At 35.9% G+C, this 23,511-nt stretch overlaps 1 protein-coding gene across 1 annotated transcript; it reads left to right on the top strand.

The window, feature by feature from the left end:
- The first annotated feature begins 301 nt into the window (after window positions 1–301).
- LOC144449164 (citron Rho-interacting kinase-like) lies at window positions 302–23,241 on the top strand. Its single transcript, XM_078139649.1, has 33 exons — window positions 302–494; window positions 1,255–1,430; window positions 1,904–2,148; window positions 2,524–2,617; window positions 3,174–3,383; window positions 4,128–4,281; window positions 4,657–4,846; window positions 5,730–5,985; window positions 6,802–6,929; window positions 7,551–7,713; window positions 8,369–8,830; window positions 9,390–9,515; window positions 9,896–10,153; window positions 10,553–10,750; window positions 11,379–11,621; window positions 11,935–12,128; window positions 12,709–12,844; window positions 13,058–13,162; window positions 13,448–13,588; window positions 13,969–14,145; window positions 14,647–14,752; window positions 15,447–15,743; window positions 16,411–16,588; window positions 17,103–17,185; window positions 17,509–17,768; window positions 18,236–18,316; window positions 18,712–18,850; window positions 19,123–19,352; window positions 20,015–20,123; window positions 20,474–20,605; window positions 21,398–21,560; window positions 21,853–22,044; window positions 22,759–23,241. The coding sequence occupies exons 1-33, from the start codon at window positions 302–304 to the stop codon at window positions 22,904–22,906; spliced, it is 5,967 nt and encodes a 1,988-aa protein (XP_077995775.1). The 3' UTR covers window positions 22,907–23,241.
- Window positions 23,242–23,511: the final 270 nt, after the last annotated feature.

The following is a 23,511-nucleotide window of genomic DNA, read 5'->3' as shown; positions in this document are numbered from 1 at the left end:
AACACATAGTCTCGTACTATTTCCATAGTCATACCTTAAAACCCAGAGCTCCGAATTGCATGTGTTGTTCTGTTTTATGACATGTAACTTGCTCGAAATGAGTTTATATGAGTAGTAGACCGAAACTGTCAATGGAAGGAAAAGATGAATTTAGGAAGCAATGGAAGTTCTGTTTAATATTAGTGTTACTACTACTCCTACTCATAATAGTAATAATATTATAAAACAAAACAGGTTTTTTTTTCCCCATGAGATTGTGACTTTTAACAATATCTTATCTGACTTACAGAAATCTAAAAAAATGAGTAGTCAAGAAGCTATATCCACTCGGAATTCCAAACTTAATCAACTGTTTCTAGGCAAAGCAGCTAGTACTGGACCCAAAACACTGGCAACAAGGGAGAGTTTACTAGATGCCTTGTTTGTACTTTATGATGAATGTACCAACGATCACTTGATGAGAAATAAACACATCTCATCATTTGTTGGTAAATGTAAGTAAAACTGTTGTAATACTCAGAAAACAAATCACTGAAAATCAGTCTTACTATTGTAAATCTTATATGTAAGCTTTATAAACGGTAACCACTATGGCAAGCCGTTCAGGCCAAAACAAAAGTATTGTTTTATTTTAGCTATAGTATTTTATATTTTTCGTAGTACAAACTAATTTTAACCATTTATGTGTAGTTTTTCGATGGAATCCACACTTTTATTCCATGTTACCATTATTTAATTCAAACAAGTTTTCATTTATTTGCGATTATTTTTTTTTATTTTTCGTCTAACCAGAAATTTTTTAACCACAACTTTGTGTCTTTATTTAGTTTTATTGAAATTAGGAAATTTAAGCCATACCTATGTTTGATACACAAGTTCTCTTCTTACACTTTTGATTGAGACACAGTCATGGTGCGAACAAATCACTTGTCCTTCTTCAGTGTCTAAATGGATCTGACCATGGAGGTATAAGGAAACCCATGTACCTCCATGATCTGACTGAATGATCCAAATTTGCTGGAGTTTCTTGTAGGGTCTATGAGTAATCAGAGGTGTGGAAAGGTTTCTTTCAATATTATGTAAGGTGTGAAAGTACTTGTCAGTTATGTATCTAACTGTCCACCTCAAGTTCTGTAATGATGTCACTGTAGATTGGTGGAATCATAGAACCTACATGTTTAGCAGATGAGTAAGAACTAATGGGTGAGGAAGCAAACTGCAGCTGATTTTATTCATATCAAACTCTAAACACAGATAAAACTGTGGTACAGGAACTCCGTCAGTTGAGACTCAGCATCAGTGACTTTGAAGTAAAGAATGTGATTGGACGTGGTCATTTTGGGGAAGTTCAAGTTGTAAGAGAGAAGTCTAGTGGAGATGTCTATGCTATGAAGACACTGAAGAAGACGGAAACATTGTCACAGGAAAATGTAAGAAAAGCTGTAAATCACCTCTAAAGTGAAAAAAAATAAAAGACGTAATATTTTTGTTTTTAATTAATTTTCTATTTTTAACTTTATCACTTTTTTAATGGTATTATTAGATGAGTTGCTCCTGTGTAAACAGTCCCATTGAAGATTGACACTTTTTCTTGCATTCATTTGTCACAATGGATGGATATTTGTTATTGTCAACAAGTAATTTCACATTTTATAAAAATTGATTTAGTATTTGAGATTGAACAAAACAAGGTACCATAACATCTCTTGTGGAAGAATGCTTGGAAATCAACAATGTAGCATTTTTAAATGGATGCCCACCAAATCCCACATAATTTTCCTCCCCTTTTAGTCCTCTCTTTCCCAAATTTTGTTTTTACACAAGTAATTACTAGTTTGGAAAACCCAGATTTAACATGACTGTATACATACACAGTACCAAGTACACTACTATTACTGTACAGGTTGCCTTCTTTGAGGAAGAACGTGACATCATGGCTAGAGCCAAGAACCCCTGGATTACATCACTGCAGTATGCATTCCAAGACCAGAAGAATCTCTACCTTGTGATGGAATTCCACCCTGGAGGTGACCTCTTATCTTTGCTGAGTAGATACGATGACATCTTTGAAGAGTCAATGGCCAAGTTTTATATGGCTGAGATGGTTGTTGCTATTCATAACTTACATACTATGGGATATGTACACAGGTAAGTCTGTGTGTGTGTGTTTGTTTTTGTTTCCATATAATTGAATAATTACCTGACAAGGGTAAAGAACATGATAATACAGGAATCTCTAAATCACCACAATTTGATCACATGAACATAAGACTTCATGTCTTGTTGATGTACAATGAATGGATACTCAGTTTTTTCCAAGGCAGGGCAATGATGTGCCTCTGTCTATTTGAAATATTCTGTTTTTGTTTTAGACTCAGTGATTGGTAATACTGCTGTACTCTCCATTCCGCACCGTGTTCTGTGATTCTTTGCATGTAGTGGAGATTTAATTTCAGTCTAAAACCAATGAAATATGATATAGAAAACTAACATGATGATTTATCAATGTGTTTCATTCAACAGAGATATCAAACCTGACAACATACTGATTGATAGAACTGGTCATATTAAACTTGCTGATTTTGGATCAGCTGCTAAGTTGTCACGCACTAAAACGGTAAGTTAGGTTCACCAAATCACTACTTCTCACAGAGACATAGAAAACCTCCTGGAGTCAAACTCAGAATGGTTTGATGGCTTGATAAAAAAAAAAGATACTCCATAACCACATCCTGATTAAGGACATCATTGGCAAGGATCCTGCTACTCTTCTGAACTTGTTCTCTTAGAGAACTATTATCACTGAGTCTTCACCATCCTCTGAACAGAAATCCATCCTATCTGTAACAAACAGTTTTATACTACAGTTCTTAACTGTACAGTACTTTTTCTCTGTCTTGATTTTACTTGGGGAAGGTGGGGTGGGGGTGGGGGGTGGGAGGAGGTTATTATGTAAAGCTTGTGTGTAATTTGTTTTGATTGGGTAGGAAAACAATGGAAACAATACTACCTGTTGCCTGTATTATGAATGATTATAATAAGAAAGTATGGTTATGTATGCTGTCAAATCAGTTGGACCTTTCTGGGGCCTTCACATAATCCATATGGGTAGTGAGGGGACATATATGTTTGTGGTCATTGCTTTGTTACTTTATGCAATTTATTACTTTCAGGTAACATCCCAAATGCCAGTAGGTACACCTGACTATGTAGCACCAGAAGTGTTGACTAGTATGAATGGCAGTTTGAAGGAAGGAGGTAGTTATGGCAGAGAATGTGATTGGTGGTCACTAGGTGTTGTAGCCTATGAAATGATGTTTGCTAAAACACCATTTACAGGTGATTCTATTGTTGTAACATACAGCAATATCATGAATTTCAAGGTAGGAGTATAATCTTGTTATGTATGAATTTTTTTAATTTTTGACTCAAATCTGTCATCATCATAGTCTGTAAGATATGACATTCATGCCACAATATCAGCTACCACTCACATCTGTACTACTAGTATGTAAGATACAACATTCATGCCACAATATCAGCTACCACTCACATCTGTACTACTAGTCTGTAAGATATGACATTCATGCCACACTGTCAGCTACCACTCACATCTGTACTACTAGTCTGTAAGATATGACATTCATGCCACACTATCAGCTACCACTCATGTCTGTACTACTAGTCTGTAAGATATGACATTCATGCCACACTGTCAGCTACCACTCACATCTGTACTACTAGTCTGTAAGATATGACATTCATGCCACACTGTCAGCTACCACTCACATCTGTACTACTAGTCTGTAAGATATGACATTCATGCCACACTTTCAGCTACCACTCACATCTGTACTACTAGTCTGTAAGATATGACATTCATGCCACACTATCAGCTACCACTCACATCTGTACTACTAGTCTGTAAGATACAACATTCATGCCACACTATCAGCTATCACTCACATCTGTTCTACTAGTCTGTAAGATACATCATTCATACCACACTATCAGTTACCACTAGATGCCTAATAGGGCTGAACAACACAATGTATCTTACAAGTTACAGTGGTTTAGAAGCCTGATAGCGCTGATATGATCATTTTTATGTTGTTTTATTGCCACAGAAAGTCTTAGAGTTTCCTGCAGACATTACTGCGTCTAAGGATGCCAAGAGAGTGATCAAAGAACTGTGTTCTGAGCATGATATGCGACTTGGATATGAAGGGCTATGTCATCATGCGTTCTTTGCTGATATTGACTGGACAGTACTTAGACAAGGTATGAATTGATAACTGTTTACAATGTAGATTGTGTGAAAAACATAATTGAGCACCTTGAGTTGAATTTTTGCTCGAAAAATAAATAGCTTTTTCTCATCATATCTACCAGTCTGACTTGAATTTAGTCATGTAAACATAATCTTTTGTGCACTATCTTTGTAATTTGATCTATTTTACTCAGACATCTGATTGTTGAATGAAATCATACATAGAATTGTACCATGCTAACATGAGTACAAGCAATCCTGACTTCCATTGTGGCAGGGCTATTACGAGTAACTTTTTCTCTTATCAACTGCTCCATCATTTGTTACCACCATTGATTATGTATAGGACACATCTAACTGATATTTTCTGACTTTTTTCTCCCTAGTTGTTCCACCATTTGTTCCCACTCTTGATAGTGTAGATGATACATCTAACTTTGATGAATTTGAACCAGAAGACCTACCAGAATTTGACTTCAATTACGTCAAAAGCAAAAAGGAATTCGGTGGCCGAGATCTTCCATTTATTGGTTTCACTTTCACCAAAAATCTGGCCAATTCCCTGATAGGAGACAGGTAAGTACTTGTATTGCTGATTCAATTAATGCCAAGAGTAAATAACATATGTATCAATGTTACATGAAACAAAGTTATGAAGAAAAATGTTGATGTAACTATGGCAGCTTTGGAAGAACAGACTTAGAGATTAACCCATAGAATTATAACAGTTAGGGTCCTGGGCCAAGTCTTTTCACTATCCCAATCCACTGTAACTTTGTCATGCTAGTGTATGCACTCATTGCAGTGAGGGTCCTTGCACCATGCAAGTCTTTTTACTATCCAAACACACTGTAACTTTGCCATGCTAGTGTATACAGTATCATGACAGTAAGAGTCCTGGGCCAAGTCTTTTTACTATCCAAACACACTGTAACTTTGCCATGCTATTGTATACACTATGGTGGCAGTGAGGGTCCTTGCACCATGCAAGTCTATCCACTATTACAAAACACTGTAACTTTGCCATGCTATTGTATACACTATGGTGGCAGTGAGGGTCCTTGCACCATGCAAGTCTATCCACTATTACAAAACACTGTAACTTTGCCATGCTATTGTATACACTATGATGGCAGTGAGTGTCCTTGCACCATGTAAGTCTTTTCACTATCCAAACACACTGTAACTTTGCCATGCTAGTGTATACAGTATCATGACAGTAAGGGTCCTGGGCCAAGTCTTTTCACTATCCAAACACACTGTAACTTTGCCATGCTATTGTATACACTATGGTGGCAGTGAGGGTCCTTGCACCATGCAAGTCTATCCACTATTACAAAACACTGTAACTTTACCACACTAATGTATTACACTGTCATGGCAGTGATGGTCATTGTGACACACATGTCTCTTCACCATCATTTGATGTTATATTCTCAAACAATATGTTTATTTTAAGGCAAATTTCCATGGTCCAAGACTGTTCTTCTCCGGCCTCTAAATCCAACCTAGAGAGAAGGTTAGCTATGAAAACTAAAGAACTTCAAGAAACACAGGAGAAATTCAACCAGTTGCAACATCAACAGTCTTCCTGCAAGAATCAAGCACGGAAACATGAGACTTCCTTGAAGGACAGGGAGGAGGAACTGAAAAGAGTGAAAATTGAAAGAGATATCCTGGAAAGAGATATGGCATTGTACATTACTGAAGTGAAGGCAAGTTAGCTTAGAGTTATTGGTTTGGTCACACTTCTGTGGGATAGGCTTTGAAATCTATTCTCCTCAATATTTTGTGTCATTTATATTTTGGAACTTTATTGGAATATGTGTAATTGATGAATATATAAATATATAAAAATGAAGCTCCAAAAAGCATATGGTGGAAAAAAAAGAAAGACCATTAAGAATATAAATGAAATGCAAACTCAAAATTTTCTGGCTGTGGGACTCCAGTATAATATCTGCCTTAAAAAAAGACAAGTTCATTTCCTTTTTTCAGAAGAGATGTTTATTGCACAACACAAGACATTTTTTGTGGGTTTGAAATGTACTTGAAATACTGTAATGAATTTATGGTAGTGCCAGCCCCATTCAGTAATGTAGTTAGACATTTGCAGAAGAGAGGACACGGTCATTTTAGTTACTAAGTAGTGCTTGCAGTGTACCCTCTAAGCCAATTTGACATGCCACTGACACACACAATTTCTCGTGACCCACCAATATTTGGCGTTCCCCTATCTTTTACTATGTGGTGACCAGTGGGCCCCCCCCCCCCCCCAGCCAATATGACGTGCCGCTGATGCACACAATTTCTAGTGACCCACCAATATTTGGTGTTCCCCTATCTCTTACTATGTGGTGACTCACAAGAAATCCCAGTTTTTATCATTTTGACACACTACATCAAAATTTGGCTATCATTAGAGGCCGGGTACACTGGTGACAAGTTACCTTTCAATAGTAGATGCAAACTCTATTCTGCCGGATTGTGTAAGGTTACTGGTTTTTAACACAAAAGGATTGTTTTGATAGAATTTGAAGAGAATGTTGGAACTGGAAAGAAAAGAACACCAAAATACAGACAATACAGCTGTACAGTTACTTACTGATATCAAGGAGAATAACAAGAAAGCCAAGGAACTTAAAGAAGAACTTCAGAGGTAATTTAATTATTAGGAATACTAGTGCAAGGATTGATAGACAGATTTTTAAACACACACATGCGCGTGCGCACGCGCACACACACACACACACACACACACACACACACACACACATGAACACACAGACAGACTCACACACACTCACAAGAACTTTAATGGTAGATTGTTCATTAAGATTGCTGGTGCAACTATAATAAACAAACACACTTTAAAAGATGGATTATTCACTGACAATGCTGTTGCAAAGAGTTACAAACATACACACACACACTACTTAGAAAACTGGTGCAAGGAGTAAAAAACACATACATATATATACATACATACACACACACATACATACATACATACATACATACATACATACATACATACATACATACATACATACATACATACATACATACATACATACATGCATGCATGCATGCATGCATGCATGCATACATACACACACATATACATACATATATATATGAGCACACTAGAAACTTATATTGAGAAGAAAGGTAGAATTAGTACATACAGACATGCACAGAGTTGGATATGAAACAAACTGTTTATGGTGCATAGTTCTATGTATATAACTAACACAATCTACAATACTGTACTGTACAGGAATGAACTGGAAGAATACAGACTTGCAATAGCACAGTTTGAACAGGACAGGTTTGTGGCAGCTAGAAGAGCTGAAAGATTAGAATCAGAGTTGAAATCACAACAGAAAGAATGTAATCAAGCCAAGTCGCAAGTTACTGAACTACAGTCTATGCTTATCAAGGTAAGTCACAAGTTACTGAACTACAGTCTATGCTTCAGGTCTCGAAATTAACAGTAGTCACATGCCCACAGACTACCAATTCTTGTCATGTGGCTACCATAATTTACTGATGGTAGCCCACTCAGGGTACCACTGATTATGTGATGAGGATGGAAGATTTATGGACATGAAAGTATTATAATAACACACATATTTCCAATAGAGGAAATCTATTTCAGTTCAGGAATATGGGTCTACAGGTCACAATCCTTGGGCTACCAATTTCAGAAATTGGTAGCCCACTAGGACTACCAAAGAAAAAAGTTAATTTCGAGCCCTCTTATCAAGGTAAATCTCTATTTTGATTTAGATATTGCTGTGGTCAATTTCTTTTCACTCAGTGTTTTTAAACCCATGTAACAGAAGAAAAATTAGGTAGAGACAGTGAGTAAACATCCCCCCTGGTGATTCTGATGAAACATTAGTGAAAATTGTTTTCAAAAAGTTTTTTGACAGTAGTAATTTTCATTTATAACTATGACCATAAAGTCCATGAATATTCATTCTTGCACATTATGGATTCGGTTTTTTGGGTTTTTTTAATGTTGTTATTTAGCTATGTTTTAATTTGATTCTTTGCATTACTTCCTGATAATTGTACTCTTACTTGACACAGGTGAAGGACAATACCAAGTGTGATGTGGCTGAACTCCAAACTAAGTTACAAAAGATGACAGAAGATAGTCGTAAACAGGTTGAAGAGTACAAGAAAAAACTAGAGAAGGCTCTACGGTCTAGTAGTCAGGCCACTGATCTACTACAACATGCTAGACAGACTAAAAACGAAATGGAAGCTGAACTGACATCCTTACGAAACCAAGACAACAACAGATCACAACTTGAAGAAAAGGTACAAGATGGAGAAGAAGAGAGGAAGAGTTTGAGAAGGAAAGTGAGAGCATTAGAGGAAAGAGAAGTTAGACTTAACGAGTCGTTGGAAACCAAACATCATCTGACACAAGATTTGAGTAAACAGATTTTGGAATTAGAAGATAAATATGAAGATGTGGAGAAAGAAAATAGGAAACTGAAGAGAACTATAGAATTGACTGAGAAGGAATTAGATGACAAAGTACAGGTAATCAGTTTGACTATACTTGATTTTACTTGATACTTTGAATATATTGTATGATGGTTCTAAACTTATATCACTAAAACACTAATGCCAAAATAGTCTTTTCAAAATGGAGTCCGTTTCTCTTGTACAAATGTAAATTTTGAGTAACTTGGGGATCATAAACAAAGAAAATTTATTTGAGAATTGTGTTTACATGAGCACTGATATATAGAGTTGCTGTGTACATGTCACTTTAATGCATAGTACATATAGGTTTAAGATTCATATATTGTTGATCTGCCATAAAAAGTTAGTGCCAATTGTGGGAAAATAAATTCTTCAATCAAATTTGTTGCCAAAAGCCAAGTTTACTGTATGTATACATGTAGAGATGCTCCATACAATTTCTAATCTTAGGTTAGGCCACAATGCATTGTAGCATAGAGATTATGTGGTTAGACTTTGTTTGGTCAAACTGTTCCTTTATGAAGTGAAAGTTGAGGCAAACCTAGACATCACATTCAAGCCACAAGTTTCTGATTTGACCTTTGACCTAGAGTACTTTGATTTCTGTTAATAGGAATACGAACATAGACTGAAGGTGGCCTCTATCAAGAAGAAGACTGTTCGGTTTAATCTTGGCAATGAACATTGTGATAAAGACCAGGATGTACAGATTAAGGAAAAGATGACAGAACAACGAAATGTAAGTTTCTGTAAACATTTAGATAGTTATCAGTGTCTGTTTTGTGATGATGTTGTAAGTAACTTTTGGATTTAGAGAAGGAAATTAAGACTTCCTTCATTGAATGTAAAAGGTAATAGCTCACGCAGAGGCTGTGTAGCGGCGCAATGACTAGTACGCATGCATATCCTATATACTATGCAATGTTTTTTTGGTGGTTTTACCCAACGATGCTTTGCGGCACAATGACTACGCATGCACATTCTATATAGTATGAGTATTCTCACTATCAACAATATCATCGTGAGGCAGCCCTGGCAGCCGGTCACAAATGAATCTACCCTGCGTGAGCTTATGGGCTTAGCCTAGTTATGATATAATTTTCTGTTTATTTCCACTAGACCATCACCATGTTACAAGCTAATATTGGTGTACTAGAGAAACAGATTGAAGCAATGATATCGACCAAGAATACAAAACTACGTGCAGAAAGAAAGGAACACCAGAGGGCGACAGAGGAGAAGGTAGCAGACTTACTACAGGAGAAGTTATACCTGGAGACTCAGAACAGTAATTTGAAATGTAAGATTAAAGAACTTGAAGACCATAAAGATGATAATGTACAACAAGTTGAAGACGTAGAGAATAGATTGTCACAGGTAAGAATTGAATGTTTTCACATATAGTATACGTATGGGAGATGGGTATAGTCAGCTTAGCTTGCGTTTATCTGCTTAGGAAACCAATGAAATGATTTTATGCAATCGGCTTTTGCATTCTCTAGTGCTGATTCATTGGTTGTTAAAAATGATCTATATATAGCACATGTACAAAGCAGGATATATCAATGAAATAGAAAAATTTAGAGTTTTTCCTTGGTGGTGAAAATTTTAGAAAAGGCTTGGCATAACAATATTTTCATATGTATGTAAAGCTTCTGTGATGCTGTTATTATTTTCTTGAAATAAAACTTGGGAAATTGATTGATTGAAATGTTGACTAAAAAATGTGTGTTTATTGTATTTGTAAAAATTTATTGTTTTAATTCCATTACACAGACCATTAGTCATTATGAGACCCAACTTAGTGAGTTACGTAGCAGACTTCACAACAGTATACAGTCAGCCAATGAGAATGATGGTAAATTATGTAATCTTGAAGACACTGAAAGAAAGCTGAAGGCCAAGGTAGAGAGACTACAAAATGAATTAAATGTGAGCTGCCACAAAGCTGAGGAACAAATCTGTAGACTTCAGGTAAGTGGAAAGTAGTGGATAATTGTTATCAGCTGGGGGGGGGGGGGGGGGGGGGGCACTCTGAAATTTTTTGTTTTTTTGTTTATGGAAATCTGAAATACATAGCATGGAGAGAAAATGTATATTGATCTTTGTGCACCAAATAGAAATCACAAAATACTGAAAAAAAATCCCAAATAATCATTGCATTCATCTTTGAAAACAAGAATTTTTCAACTGTATTGTTGGTTAGTTATTACTGCTATTTCATTTCATAATCCTTCCTTCTTTCTGTGATTAATAACTTCTTGTAATGATAATACAACCCAAGTTCAGACTCTTAAAGGCAAACCTACCTGTACATTGTGTATTTGTACTTGTGTGTGCAGTATTATTACAGTAGATATCATCTTAGCTTGCAAATGCTGTTAAACGATATATCAAGTTCAGTAAGACTGATCACAAGCTTTCATGTTTGATAGCAGAGACTCTACTTGCTATACTTTTGACATACCGGTAGTACATGCATGCATACACTTGCCCAAACTTCAACTTCAAGTATGGCATAAACACTTTAGTATGAACACACAATCATGTGACATTATGACTATTTCCACATAGTGATAACGCTACTTATTTTTCTGAATAGGACGAGAATACAGCCTTGAAGGAGAAGTATGAAACATTGAGAGAGAGTTGTGAAGTCATCACTGATATGGAAGAACAACTAAGTCAGCTGACTGAACAGAATGCTGAACTTAACCAACTAAACCAGGAATACAATACACAGATTGACACAATGAGATATGATGTAAACAAGAAAAGTGACGAGATTGACAAGTTACAAGATGAACTGATTGAAAATAAACATACATGTGAAGCTCATGAACTGGTCAGTTTTAGTTTCTGTCTGTTTGCATCACTTTACTGACTTGAATAGATATGAAAATGACGGAATACAGTTTGTATCCAAGGAGAGTCTGTATCTGAAAATGAGGTCCAATTGTCAAGTTTATGAAGAAAAGGTTTCCTCTAATGGTATATCTTGTTTATCTTATTGGATAATATAGAATGAAAAGGACCAGTATTATTAAAATATTCTTGTTTTTGTTACAATTTGATAATATATTATGTTGACTGTTGCTTATTCATGATATAAGACATGTTCATTGCTAATTCACTTTTATTAAATTATTTCTGTATAGAACATATCCATGTTGAAATCTACCTGCACCATGCTGGAAGAGCAAGTTCTGGACCTTGAAGCTTTGAACGATAGATTGGAAGAAAGGGAAAGCAGCTGGAATGATGCCCGGAATGGCCTGGAAAAGGAAGTACAGGAACTTGAAGTCAAAGTTCAAGAATCACAGCACAGTTTGTCAGTAGAGAAGGAGGCAAGGTTAGTGTAGTCCAGCATGCAAAATTAACGCCAGGCCTTTGGTCCGAGATCAACAGATTTCCGTTCAGACTGTATAGTAGTCATCAAAAAAATTCCAGGAAGAACACTGGTGATAAATGCGTTAATGAACCTTGTCTACTGTAGTACCGGTACAATAGAATATAAATCAAAGCTGGTAATTAGACGGATAATTTTTTAGTGAAACAGTTAAAACTTCACAATGTTGACTGCTTTCTAATGAAAGTTCTAGAAGTCGATGTAAAATAATAATGTTTATGTAAAGCTGGAAAATACAGGAATTTATGCAAGTTTTGTAAAATGAATGGTTTGTACTCTCGAAAAAAAATCAATCATGGTTTGTAGTTTGTACCTATAGCTTTTGTTATTGGCAAAACAGATTGTCTAGTTGTATTTTACTAAGATAGTATCAGACGTTAGAGGGGGTTTAGTGATGTGTGAGGGCGCCCCGTCACGGCATACCTTACATATTACTGTCAGTCATGCCATCACTGATATCAGATACATTTCAATGATCAGTACATCCATCTATCTATCTATCTATCTATCTATCATTTGACAGACTATATACAGAACAGAAGAGCCTAGAGTTGGCAGAAACTTTGGAAGATTCTAACAGAGCACACCGACTAGAAAGTGATCGACTACAAAAACAACTACAGGATCATAAAGAACAAGCTACTCTACTTACTCAGAATGTAAGTACTATCAAAGTCACCTTGTCAATTTATTGGGTCAATTTATTTCAAACTCATAATTGATATATTTTTATAGTTATGTCTCATGTATGATGTGTACACTATCAATAATTGAGGGTCATAGATATCAAAATAAATGTCAATTTTATTTTATTCATAAATATGGTTTTTCTTCATGGGATAATAACTTTATAAGTAATGTTCTGCCCATAGATGAATGACCTGGAGAAGAAGCATTCCATGTTAGAGTTGACAGTGAAAGCCTTGCAGAGACAGTACAATGATGAAAGGGACTTTAATGAGAAACTGAATGATGAGGTAAGTGCATCTGTGTGCGTGTCTGTGCGTCTCTCTGTGTGTGTGTGTGTGTGTGTCTGTGTGTGGCGGTCTGTGTGTGTGTGTGTGTGTGTGTGTGTGTGTGTGTGTGTGGCAGTGTGTTAGAAAATAAAAACCATGTATGGTAACAAATTCAGGCAGAGAGTGAAGACAGAATGGGGTTTGTTAAATGAATTCATTTTATGGATAAACGATACATGTATGTTAAAGTTGAAGTGAGAATATTCTACTTATAGATTTGATTGGTGATGTAATCTTTGTCAACAGATACACAAATTGAATTCTCAAATCACATCTGTCAAGTCTTCTAACTTCAAGTTGACACAAGCCCTAGAAGAAGCCATTGAGAAAGGAGAGATACTGAAAACTGAGAAGAATGACCTTGAAAATGAACTTGAAAATCTGGAGGTAATGGCAAGATCAAGTTTCACTTAATAAAAATATTGGCTTGGTTAATTCATAGACAGAGGAGAGGAAATTCCCTTCACTGTCTTTATAAATTGTTGAATTACCAACCTAACATCTGTAGCCGACTGATCATAGTATACTGCCACCTAGAGGTCAGTTGTAACAAGAGAGTGCGTCATTCTAAAGAGATTAGTGGGATTGGACAGATCAAAAAAATGCAATAGTTGTCTTTAATAAGTTAAGGGCTATCACAAGTTCATTGAGGATTTTCAAAAGAGTTAGAATATTATTTTATTTTAGAAGGTAGTTATACACATGTAACGACGTAAATGTACTTGTACAGGAGTTGTGACATGTTTTCTTTCTTGTCCATAATACAGGTACACATTTCTCATCAACGTATCAAATATGAAGGCACTATATCACAACAGACCAAACTGATAGATTTCCTGCAAGCTAAGGTAGCAACACCAGCCAAGAAGAAGAGAATGTTTGGCGGAGGTATACTACATCGTAAACAGAAAGAAACAGCCCCACTACCTGGACTACCACTACAAGTATGTATAAATACACTTGTTGTATGAAAAAAAGTGCCCTCTATTGACAAAAGTTGTGATTATAGAAAGCATATCCTTTACAATGTAATGTAATGGCATTGTCTGTTTTATCTCTTAACCCTGGTGGATATTTCTTTAAACGTTTGTCTCACATCAACACAAAAAGAAAACACAAAACTATCAGATATCGAACATTGGTATGGATAGAATGAACTTTCACTGCTCACGCATGCACACACACACACACACACACACACACACACACACACACACACACACACACACACACACACCTCCCCCGTTACATGTAATAGACATAGGTTTCTTTGTTACAGTAATCTCTTTTCAACACGAAACATTTTATCAGTAAACAACTGAAATTACTCCCCCCCCCCCAATAAATAAATAATAACAAACTAGTAAGGTGTTGACCAAACTGAAATATACCTATTTGTTCATTTATTACTATCATTTGATACCAGTCATTCAATTTATCCTCAGTATAAAGACTTGCAACAGAATCTAGAGAGAGAGAAAGCTAGAAGAGTCAAGTTACAGGAACAACTCAACAAAATGAAAGTAGAGGTTCAAGCTGTGAAAAGAGAAAGTAAGTTAAAGTTGTCCTTGCCTTTAAATTTTCTATAACTTAAAAGACTTTTCATCTTGTTAGATAGTAAGACCAATGTAAGTCTCTAGGCTATATTTTCCAAGACTACTTTTCTATCCTATATATACATAAGGCCTGCCCCAATAAAAAAAAATTGTGTGGTTCTGATTACACTCAATTTTAGAATAGGTGGGGCAGGTAGATTTTATATTTTATTTTATTTTATTATATATCTTTTTCATGTGTGAGTGTCTAGTTCAGGTTTTCCATTGTTTTCCAAATGGTCTCTGTGTTATTTATTTCTCCCTATCAGATGTACAGCCATTACAAATTGGAAGAACAGTTTTACATTGTCTTTTTAAGTTGATGTCAGTTTCCGCATCCACTATTTCTGGCAAGACTTGACAATTTTTGCGATTTTATCATGTTTTTCTCGAATGTATAAAAAAAAATGTTTAGGGTCAGCAGTGAAAGACTAGGTGGGGGTCGGGTAACCAGAACCAAATAATTTTTTTTTGGCCTAAATACAAACCAGTGTCAGATTTTACATAGACATTAGTGTCTTTACACAAGTCATGTAATACTTGAACTTTTTGAAGTTCCAGCACTATCAACACTATGTTGATTCAAATATCCTCAATAATAATACACTTATACACTTGGGATTATTTTATCTATCTACTTTTGTTTGCAGACATAATGGCCAAATCCAAACACTTGGATATACCACAGACACCATGCTCACATGGAGTCGTGACAGCCATTATGATGTCACCTAGCAACCAACCCAGTCCAAGTAGCTTACTACTGTCACCAAAAACTTACAAGAAGGCAGCCTTAAAAGATGATACATCCACCATGCATAGACCAAAGGAGAGAATGAAACATAATATACCACACCGATTCTCAAGTGGACTCACTATGAGAGCTACTAAATGTGTTGTGTGTATGGATAGTGTACACTTTGGTAGACAAGCCTCAAAATGTCATGGTAAATCTACTCTTGTTATATTTAAGCAATAAACCACCCCCTGGGGATGGTATACCAAGAGGTTTTGACCAGTGAACGAAATATATGCATGAGCGATAGCAAGTGCATATATTGAGTTCACTGGTCAAAACCGAGTGGTATACCACTCCCAGGGGTGGTTTATTGCTATCATATTATACCAGTATATTGAAAATATCGGAAACACGATAAGATGCAACGTTTTCTGGTTTCATTTGCCCCCATCCCTGCACGGACTACAACATTCGTAGACAAACAGTCAACATCAAAATTTGGACGTGTGCCAACTGTGCATTATCGCTCATTTTAGACGCGCTAGTTCGATGTCTAGACCAATCAGATCTCTCGATTTGTGCCATCAATATACTGGTATAATATAATTATTAATTTTGCATTTCTTGAAAACTTGTGATAGATTCAATGGGAAACTCTACCAGTTTTACCTCTTTCCCCCTTTCTGTTACAGGGGTTCCCCACCCAAAGCAAAAACACTGTCAGGTGTGATAATACATTAAATAGTTTCTAATTCTATTGGCCAACACAGTATTTGATTATAACCAACAACTCACCAGTTAAATATTATAGATCCAGCAACTCACATTTTACCTCTACATTCTGACAAGTTACTTCCCTATCTCTCGCTTCATAGAATGTCACCAGGTTTGTCACCCCAAGTGTGCCCCCTTATTGCCACACACCTGTGGCCTGCCCTCACAGTTGATGGAGCATTTCAGTGACGCCATTACACACTCAATTTCCCCTGCCATGAGTAATGACTCCACTGAGGATAGTTTGGTGGCCTTGGAAGGATGGATGAAAGTACCAAGGTAACAACAGTTCAATTTTTTCCTTCAAAAATATGGGTAAAAAATTAACTTTTTGCATTACCACAAATCACCTTTCTTTGTTAAGGTTGTGAACTATCTTCCAATGTTTTTAAACTCTACTGTGTCTATAAAAATTATCAAGTGGTGTTACTTGTATTTTGGAATTGTATGTGTAAAAACAAAAGAATTTACTAACATTGTGAATGAGGGCACTCTTACCTATGTTTGCCCCAAAAGGATACACTTTCAGTAGTGTTTAGAATTTCATTGAAAGACATCAGAATGGAATAATTCTATTCACAGATTTAAATGAAATGTGCACCACAAGAATTTGTTTGATACTGAAATCCCATTTCTTTTTTTGCACTTCCTGATAACTTCACTCTGTGTTACTTTAATAAACTTGTAATGTCCTTATACAAGTTATTACAAAATCTGTGAATGAATGAGAAAATGAATTGTTTTGTATTTGTTTATTCATCTTAATAATATTGTTCCATTCTTTGTATTGAAGGGCTGGTAAGCAAGGTTGGGACAAAAAGTGGGTAACTCTTGAAGGAACGAAAGTCTGTACTTATGAGAAGGAAAGTTCTGTGGGTAAGTTTAATATTTGATAAAAATCACTTTGAGTATGTTATGATAGATCTAGTCAATGTTTTTACAACACAGCATGAAAAGTATCTGTCATGGACAAAAAGGTTCAGTAGATAATTTGGTTTTAGTGACAGGAGGATGCATTTGTAACAGTTCATTTGATTGGTACTCAAGACACTAAGGACTTGAGCACAATTGTAACAGTACATGTGATTGGCAATCCATTACTTAGGAATTGAACACAATTGTAACAGCTCATTTTATTTGCATTTCTGATTGTATGGATGAGAAAACATCTTAATTTTGTATTTTCTTCATCCTAACAGAACCAATAGATGAGTTTGACCTATGTCCATCTGATGGTAAAGTAACCGTTCATGCTGCAGTCACACCAGCAGAGTTATTTAACACGGCTAGTACAGACCTACCATATATCCTTAGACTTGAATTCCACCCAAAGACCACCTGCTGGCCTGGTAAAAATATGTACTTTATGGCAACAAGTTTCTCTGACAAACAGAAATGGATGGCAAATCTAGAGAGAATGGTGACCAATGGAAATGAAAACATAACCAGAGCCACAGCTGTGAGTTCACTTTCCTCTTGATAATGCTACATTCAAGGCAATGTAAATGCAATAGATTACTATTTCATATAAATGTTGCTTGATAAAAACAATGGCACATAAACAGAAAAATCTTCCAAACTCATCAACTTATTATACTATACATCTCCTAAGATAAGTTTTAGTCCTGTTATCAGTTGTAGATACAACAGGTAACACTGAAGTATTAAAAAGCACTTTCTCTATATGCTACACTCATATCAAGTGTAAAATTATACTGTTTCAACTGGTTTATTTACAAGCCTGGCATGTGGCCTTTCTAATGTGGTCACTTAGCAAATGAAACAGTATACTTTTAAACTTGATATGGATGCTATAAACGTTTGGGGTAAATACAGCAAACACTTTACTTTGGTGTTATGGGTTGTATCTACATGCAATTTCAGTTCTCAGTTTATTTGATTTCTATCTTCTTGTTTGTTATACAGAAAATGCTTGGTAACACTTTGATAGTGTTAGAAGATGACCAGTGTATAGACATTAATTGTACAATGCTGATGGGTAACCAAGTAAGTTGGTTTATATTGTCTATATCTTTGACAACTTAGCATAGTTCTTTTATACATACATTCTCACTATAATATTACCTATAATGTAAAACACGTGAAGTCTTTATCAAATAGGGTTTCACATACCCAAATGATGAAAAAGTCAAGTTTTTCAAACTGGATATTAGATTGTTTAGAACAAGGCAGTATAAAGCTGTTCACACTTTTTTCAGATAATATAATTCACTGTGTTCAAATTGTCAGATACTTCCAATATTTGCCATGTCAGACATCATCATTTTCATGCTTGTTTTTCAACCCGTGACAGTTTTTCATTGTTCCAGTGTTGGCCAGATGTTTTAGTCATGATTACCAGAAATGGTATAAAGTTGCCAATAATTGTTTTGTTTGACCAGTTGTTGTTGATAGGAGCTGAGGAAGGTCTTTACAGTATGGAGGTCAAGAAAAGAGACCGGATATCGGCCATTGGTGGAGTTGACAGTGTATTTCAGATGCAATTCATTGAAGATTTAGGACTGGTATTAATGATAGCAGGTATGTTTGTTTTGATTTTCTGTTACTTGTTTCCTCCTTGTTGCTGTGGAGGTTGTCATGTATTACTAGTCAGATTTAAAGAATGAACAAATGGTCCAAGTGTTTCTTTAATATCGTCCTGGTAATCCACAGAGAAAAATCACATTTATTGGTTATTGAATATTTGAATCAGTCACCGTATACATATAACCCTTGAATACCATCAACTTGTATAAGTGAAAACACACTACATCATCAAATATAACACTAACTATTATGGGATATCTTTGCAGGTGATGAACGTAAACTATGTACAGTAGATTTTACTCACCTAAAGACCAGAGCTAGCCAGGCTAGTGTCACTAACTCATCCATAACAACCAAGAACATTGACCGTATCCAGTCTTGTCACCTGTTTGCTGTGGGTTGTGCCTGCAGTTCTGTCTTCATATGTGCTGCCATGCCTGACAAGATTGTGCTGCTAAAGTACAACAGCAGTACAAAAGTGTTTGTAGTGGAAAAGGTGAGATTGCAGCCATCTTTTTTTTTAATTACTGGTTGTCCATCTGTCTCTATTTCTCTCATTTTTTCTTGCTGTATTAAGAAAGTCTTTAAATTTGGTGAGGTCTGAATTCCAATCAACCTTCTGTTGTTGTTGTTGTTGTTGTTGTTGTTGTTGTTGTTGTTGTTGTTGTTGATTTTGTTGTTGTTGTTGTTGTTGATGATGATGATGATGATGATGATGATGATGATGATGATGATGATGGTGATGGTGATGATGGTGGTGGTGGTGGTGGTGGTGGTGGTGGTGGTGATGGTGGTGATGATGGTGGTGGTGGTGGTGGTGGTGGTGGTGGTGGTGGTGATGATGATGATGATAATATGATGATAGTGGTGGTGGTGGTGGTGATGTTGATTGTTTTTGTTTTTGTCTGTTTCACTACCACGTTTAAACTCACAGAATGACAGACCAGTCAAAATGAACAGACATGTACAGATTCAAATAAACCAAACAATATACCTCAGTTCTCCTTGTGAACTCCAAACCTTCTTTAGTACTTTCTGATAGATTTTATAAAATAAAAATAATGACAGAAAATTTTGCAAGTCTATGAAATAACATATGACAATTTATTGAAAAGGTTGATTTGCAGTAGATATATTGATGTGTATTTTATATTTCAGGAAATGGAGACAACAGAGCCATGTAGCTGTATACATTTCACACATGCAAGTGTACTGCTTGGAACTGACAAGTTTTATGAACTTGACCTGAAGCAGTTCACTGTCGAAGGTTAGTGTGTCTTTGAGGATTTTGTTGTTTACTGTCAAAAGATTAGTGTGTCTTTGAGGGTGTTGTTGTTTACTGTTGAAGGTTAGTGTGTCTTTGAGGATGTTGTTGTACACTAAAATGCATTTCAAGTTTTACCTCAATAACAATGAATTTAAAGTTTTACCACGATGATATTCAATGCAAGATGACAGAATTCAGTGTCCTTTGAAAACATATCTTATTAGGATTGGGTTTCACTGGCTTCTTTGGAGGTGAATAAGTTTACCTTGACCAACCATTGTACAAAAAAAAATGACTTATTTATTGTTAAATTAATCATTATTTTGATTTTCTGAAACTTTCACCTCCAGAATTCTTAGACCCAAGTGATACGTCCTTGGCGTATGCTGTATATGGTACAAGACATGTCAACAGTTTCCCTGTATCTATACTACAAGTATCAACAGCTAATGAAGCATTGGAATTCCTACTCTGCTTTCATGGTAAGTTTATAGTAATATTTAAGGCCCAGATGTGGGCTTTTAGGTTGTATAGTAGAAGGGCCTGACTTCAGAAGGGCGCAAACGCCTTAATACTGAAGTCAGCAAAACCAGAATCCGGCCATAAAGATTTATCATATACTCTATGTAGTGGCATAGAAACATCATTTGAATCACATAACCACATACATTGATAGTGAAACATCATTCTTTGTTTGATAGTGAAACATCATTCTATTCTATGCTAAAAAAAAGTTGAAGATATTGAGAAAAAATCAAAACCAAATCACTGAGTGAATGCAGATGAGCACATCACTTACCATATTTGGGCAAAGTGTGCCAGGGTGTGATACAGAAAATTATTGCACCTTTTCAATGTTTTCAATGTTACATGTTTTCCATTGAATGACATATTAGGCCTTAGCATTTGAAATAAACTAAACCAATACTCATTGAATGACATAGGAAGAGATACTTGGTATATGATAATGTTGCTGAAAGGGAAAATGTGTTGTATTATGCAGTATCATAAAAGAAAGTTAACAATTGACTGATGGTCATGAATGAACAAATCAAAGATTTGAACTGAATTCACAAAGCTTCAATAATCATTATTAGAAACTAAACCAGAGTAAAATACTTGCTTCCTCTTAGATACCAGGCACCAACATAAACTTGCATTGTAGTCAACAATAAATGGTTACACTATTCCATACTTGCCGTAAACTCTTTGTTTTAAAACTGACAACCAATTAATTAGTCATGTCTGTTCTCTTCCATCCAATCCAATTCTAGAATTTGGTGTCTTTGTGGACGAGTACGGTAGACGAACTCGTACTGATGACATGAAATGGACACGACTTCCGTTGGCATTCTCCTATCGTGGTCCTTATCTGTATGTTACACATTTCAATTCATTGGAAGTCTGTAAGATAAAGTCTGATGACAAGATTGACAGGTAATTCTACAATTATTTGGTCATCTTTCCTTCCTGAATGATATTGTACTGAGGCCCATATCAGATTAAGATTCAAATTTTTCTCTTGTAGAGTTAAATAAAAAGTCAGTCCCAAATGAAAGATTCTTTGTAGGTCCATGTACAAGATAGCATTCATATCGCAACCTTGGATTGAACGCAGTCTCTCTCTTACAACATTTTGATGTCATTGCATAAGTGTAAGACTTAAAGTAAATTAATCTTTTCCACCACTTCTTCATTTTCATAGTTTATTTTTCTGTCTAAATTTCAGCAATCACACCTTCATGGAAATCGCCAACCCACGCTATGTAGGTCCTGCCATCACTGATGGCGCTATCTATGTTGCATCTTGTCATGAAGATATGGTAGAACTTTTATGCCTGCAAGGAAACACATCCAACCTATCAGATACTGTCTCTCAGTCTTCTTTTGAAAGCATGTCTGAGAGCCAATCATCAACAAGGTATGTTGTCATAGAAATTTGAACAGTTGTTTTGATTAGATTAGTTAAAAGGCTTAGCCAATGAAGAAACATGATTTAGACCGGCTCCCTGTGATGTAGTTGTTATCACTCAGGATTGGCAGTCAAAAGGTCATGTTTCAATCTCACTCAAGGTGACCAACCCAATCCCAGGTGAGTGTTCTAAAAACTTGATAGGTAGGCTGTATCACTCAGCCGTGTCTCAGTCACAAGACGAGTGCAAATTTGGGGGAACTCCTTGAATAATGACCTGAAAAATCATGGACGATTACTCACACGGAGCCCACATGTGCTAAGTTTGCCGGGCTTGGGTGACTTTGTTTGCCAGGCTTGGGTGACTTTGTTTGCCAGGCCTGGGTGACTTCGGGATAGACTGTGGACTGACTGGGAAGCCTTGTCAGTTCCACAACGACATGATATAGAGCGTGCACTGCAACACAGCCCTGCCATGAAGTTCCAAACCTGAATGGAAGTCTGTAGAATTGTGTATGATTGTGTGTATTTGTCTGCATAAAAAGAAATTGCTGGTAGAATTCCCAGCACAAATTTAAAAAAAAGAAAAGAAACATGGTCAGATTTTATGAGACATTGAACCAGAATTAACAAGCAGTGAGGGACCTAGTATACTACCCTCAATGTATTTGGCAGCTCAACATTTGAAGATATACTTATATTATATATATTTTCCTTCCCTAGTTCTTCCTTTAACTTCAAGAGGCCTTTGATTGAACTGTCCCAGAACCAGGCTCCGCTACGTCGGTCTTTACGACTGAAAGGCAGCCCTCCAGAATGTAACCAAGCATCAAAGAGACGAAGATATGACAGTTTCTCAACCCAAGTCTAAGGTCACTACAAAGCAATATCAATGAATCATTATGACACCTGTATTGGTCATCATTGTCTGATTTCAACCATCAATGAATATTGCTACAAATGTAACCATGGTACCTATAGTGTCACTGCCTTACTTCAACCAGCAATAAATATTACTACCATGGTAACCATGGTATCCGTATTGTCTAACAATGCCTTATATATTGTTATACCATATATTTGATTATATTTAAATTTGAAAATATAGTGATATATGTGTTATGCACAAATAAAATTTAATAATCTTCATGTTTTTCACACTATTATAGAGTTGTTATACTGCTATCACTGCCATTAGGTACAAATACCAGATAGACTGGTCTATATTAGCATAGATATTATATTTTGAAATTCATGATATTTGTCATTGCCACTGCCATATAAAGGATAAGAGTTGTAGCTTTTATAGTTACTATAGTTACTGTGAATTTGTGATAAGATGTATTTAGTGATAAAAAATGTCTGCCAAGTTCAATGCAATTGATCACTTTTTCTTGACTAGTTTGGATTTGCCAGTGTATGTGTAACCATGTTATGTTATGTTTTGTTATCTTGTGTTATGATATTTTATGTTAT

Source organism: Glandiceps talaboti, chromosome 18 (assembly GCF_964340395.1).
Source record: "Glandiceps talaboti chromosome 18, keGlaTala1.1, whole genome shotgun sequence".
NCBI classification, from domain to species: Eukaryota; Metazoa; Hemichordata; class Enteropneusta; family Spengelidae; genus Glandiceps; species Glandiceps talaboti.
Note: the sequence above shows the minus strand (reverse complement) of the source record. Positions and strands in the feature narration are given on the sequence as shown.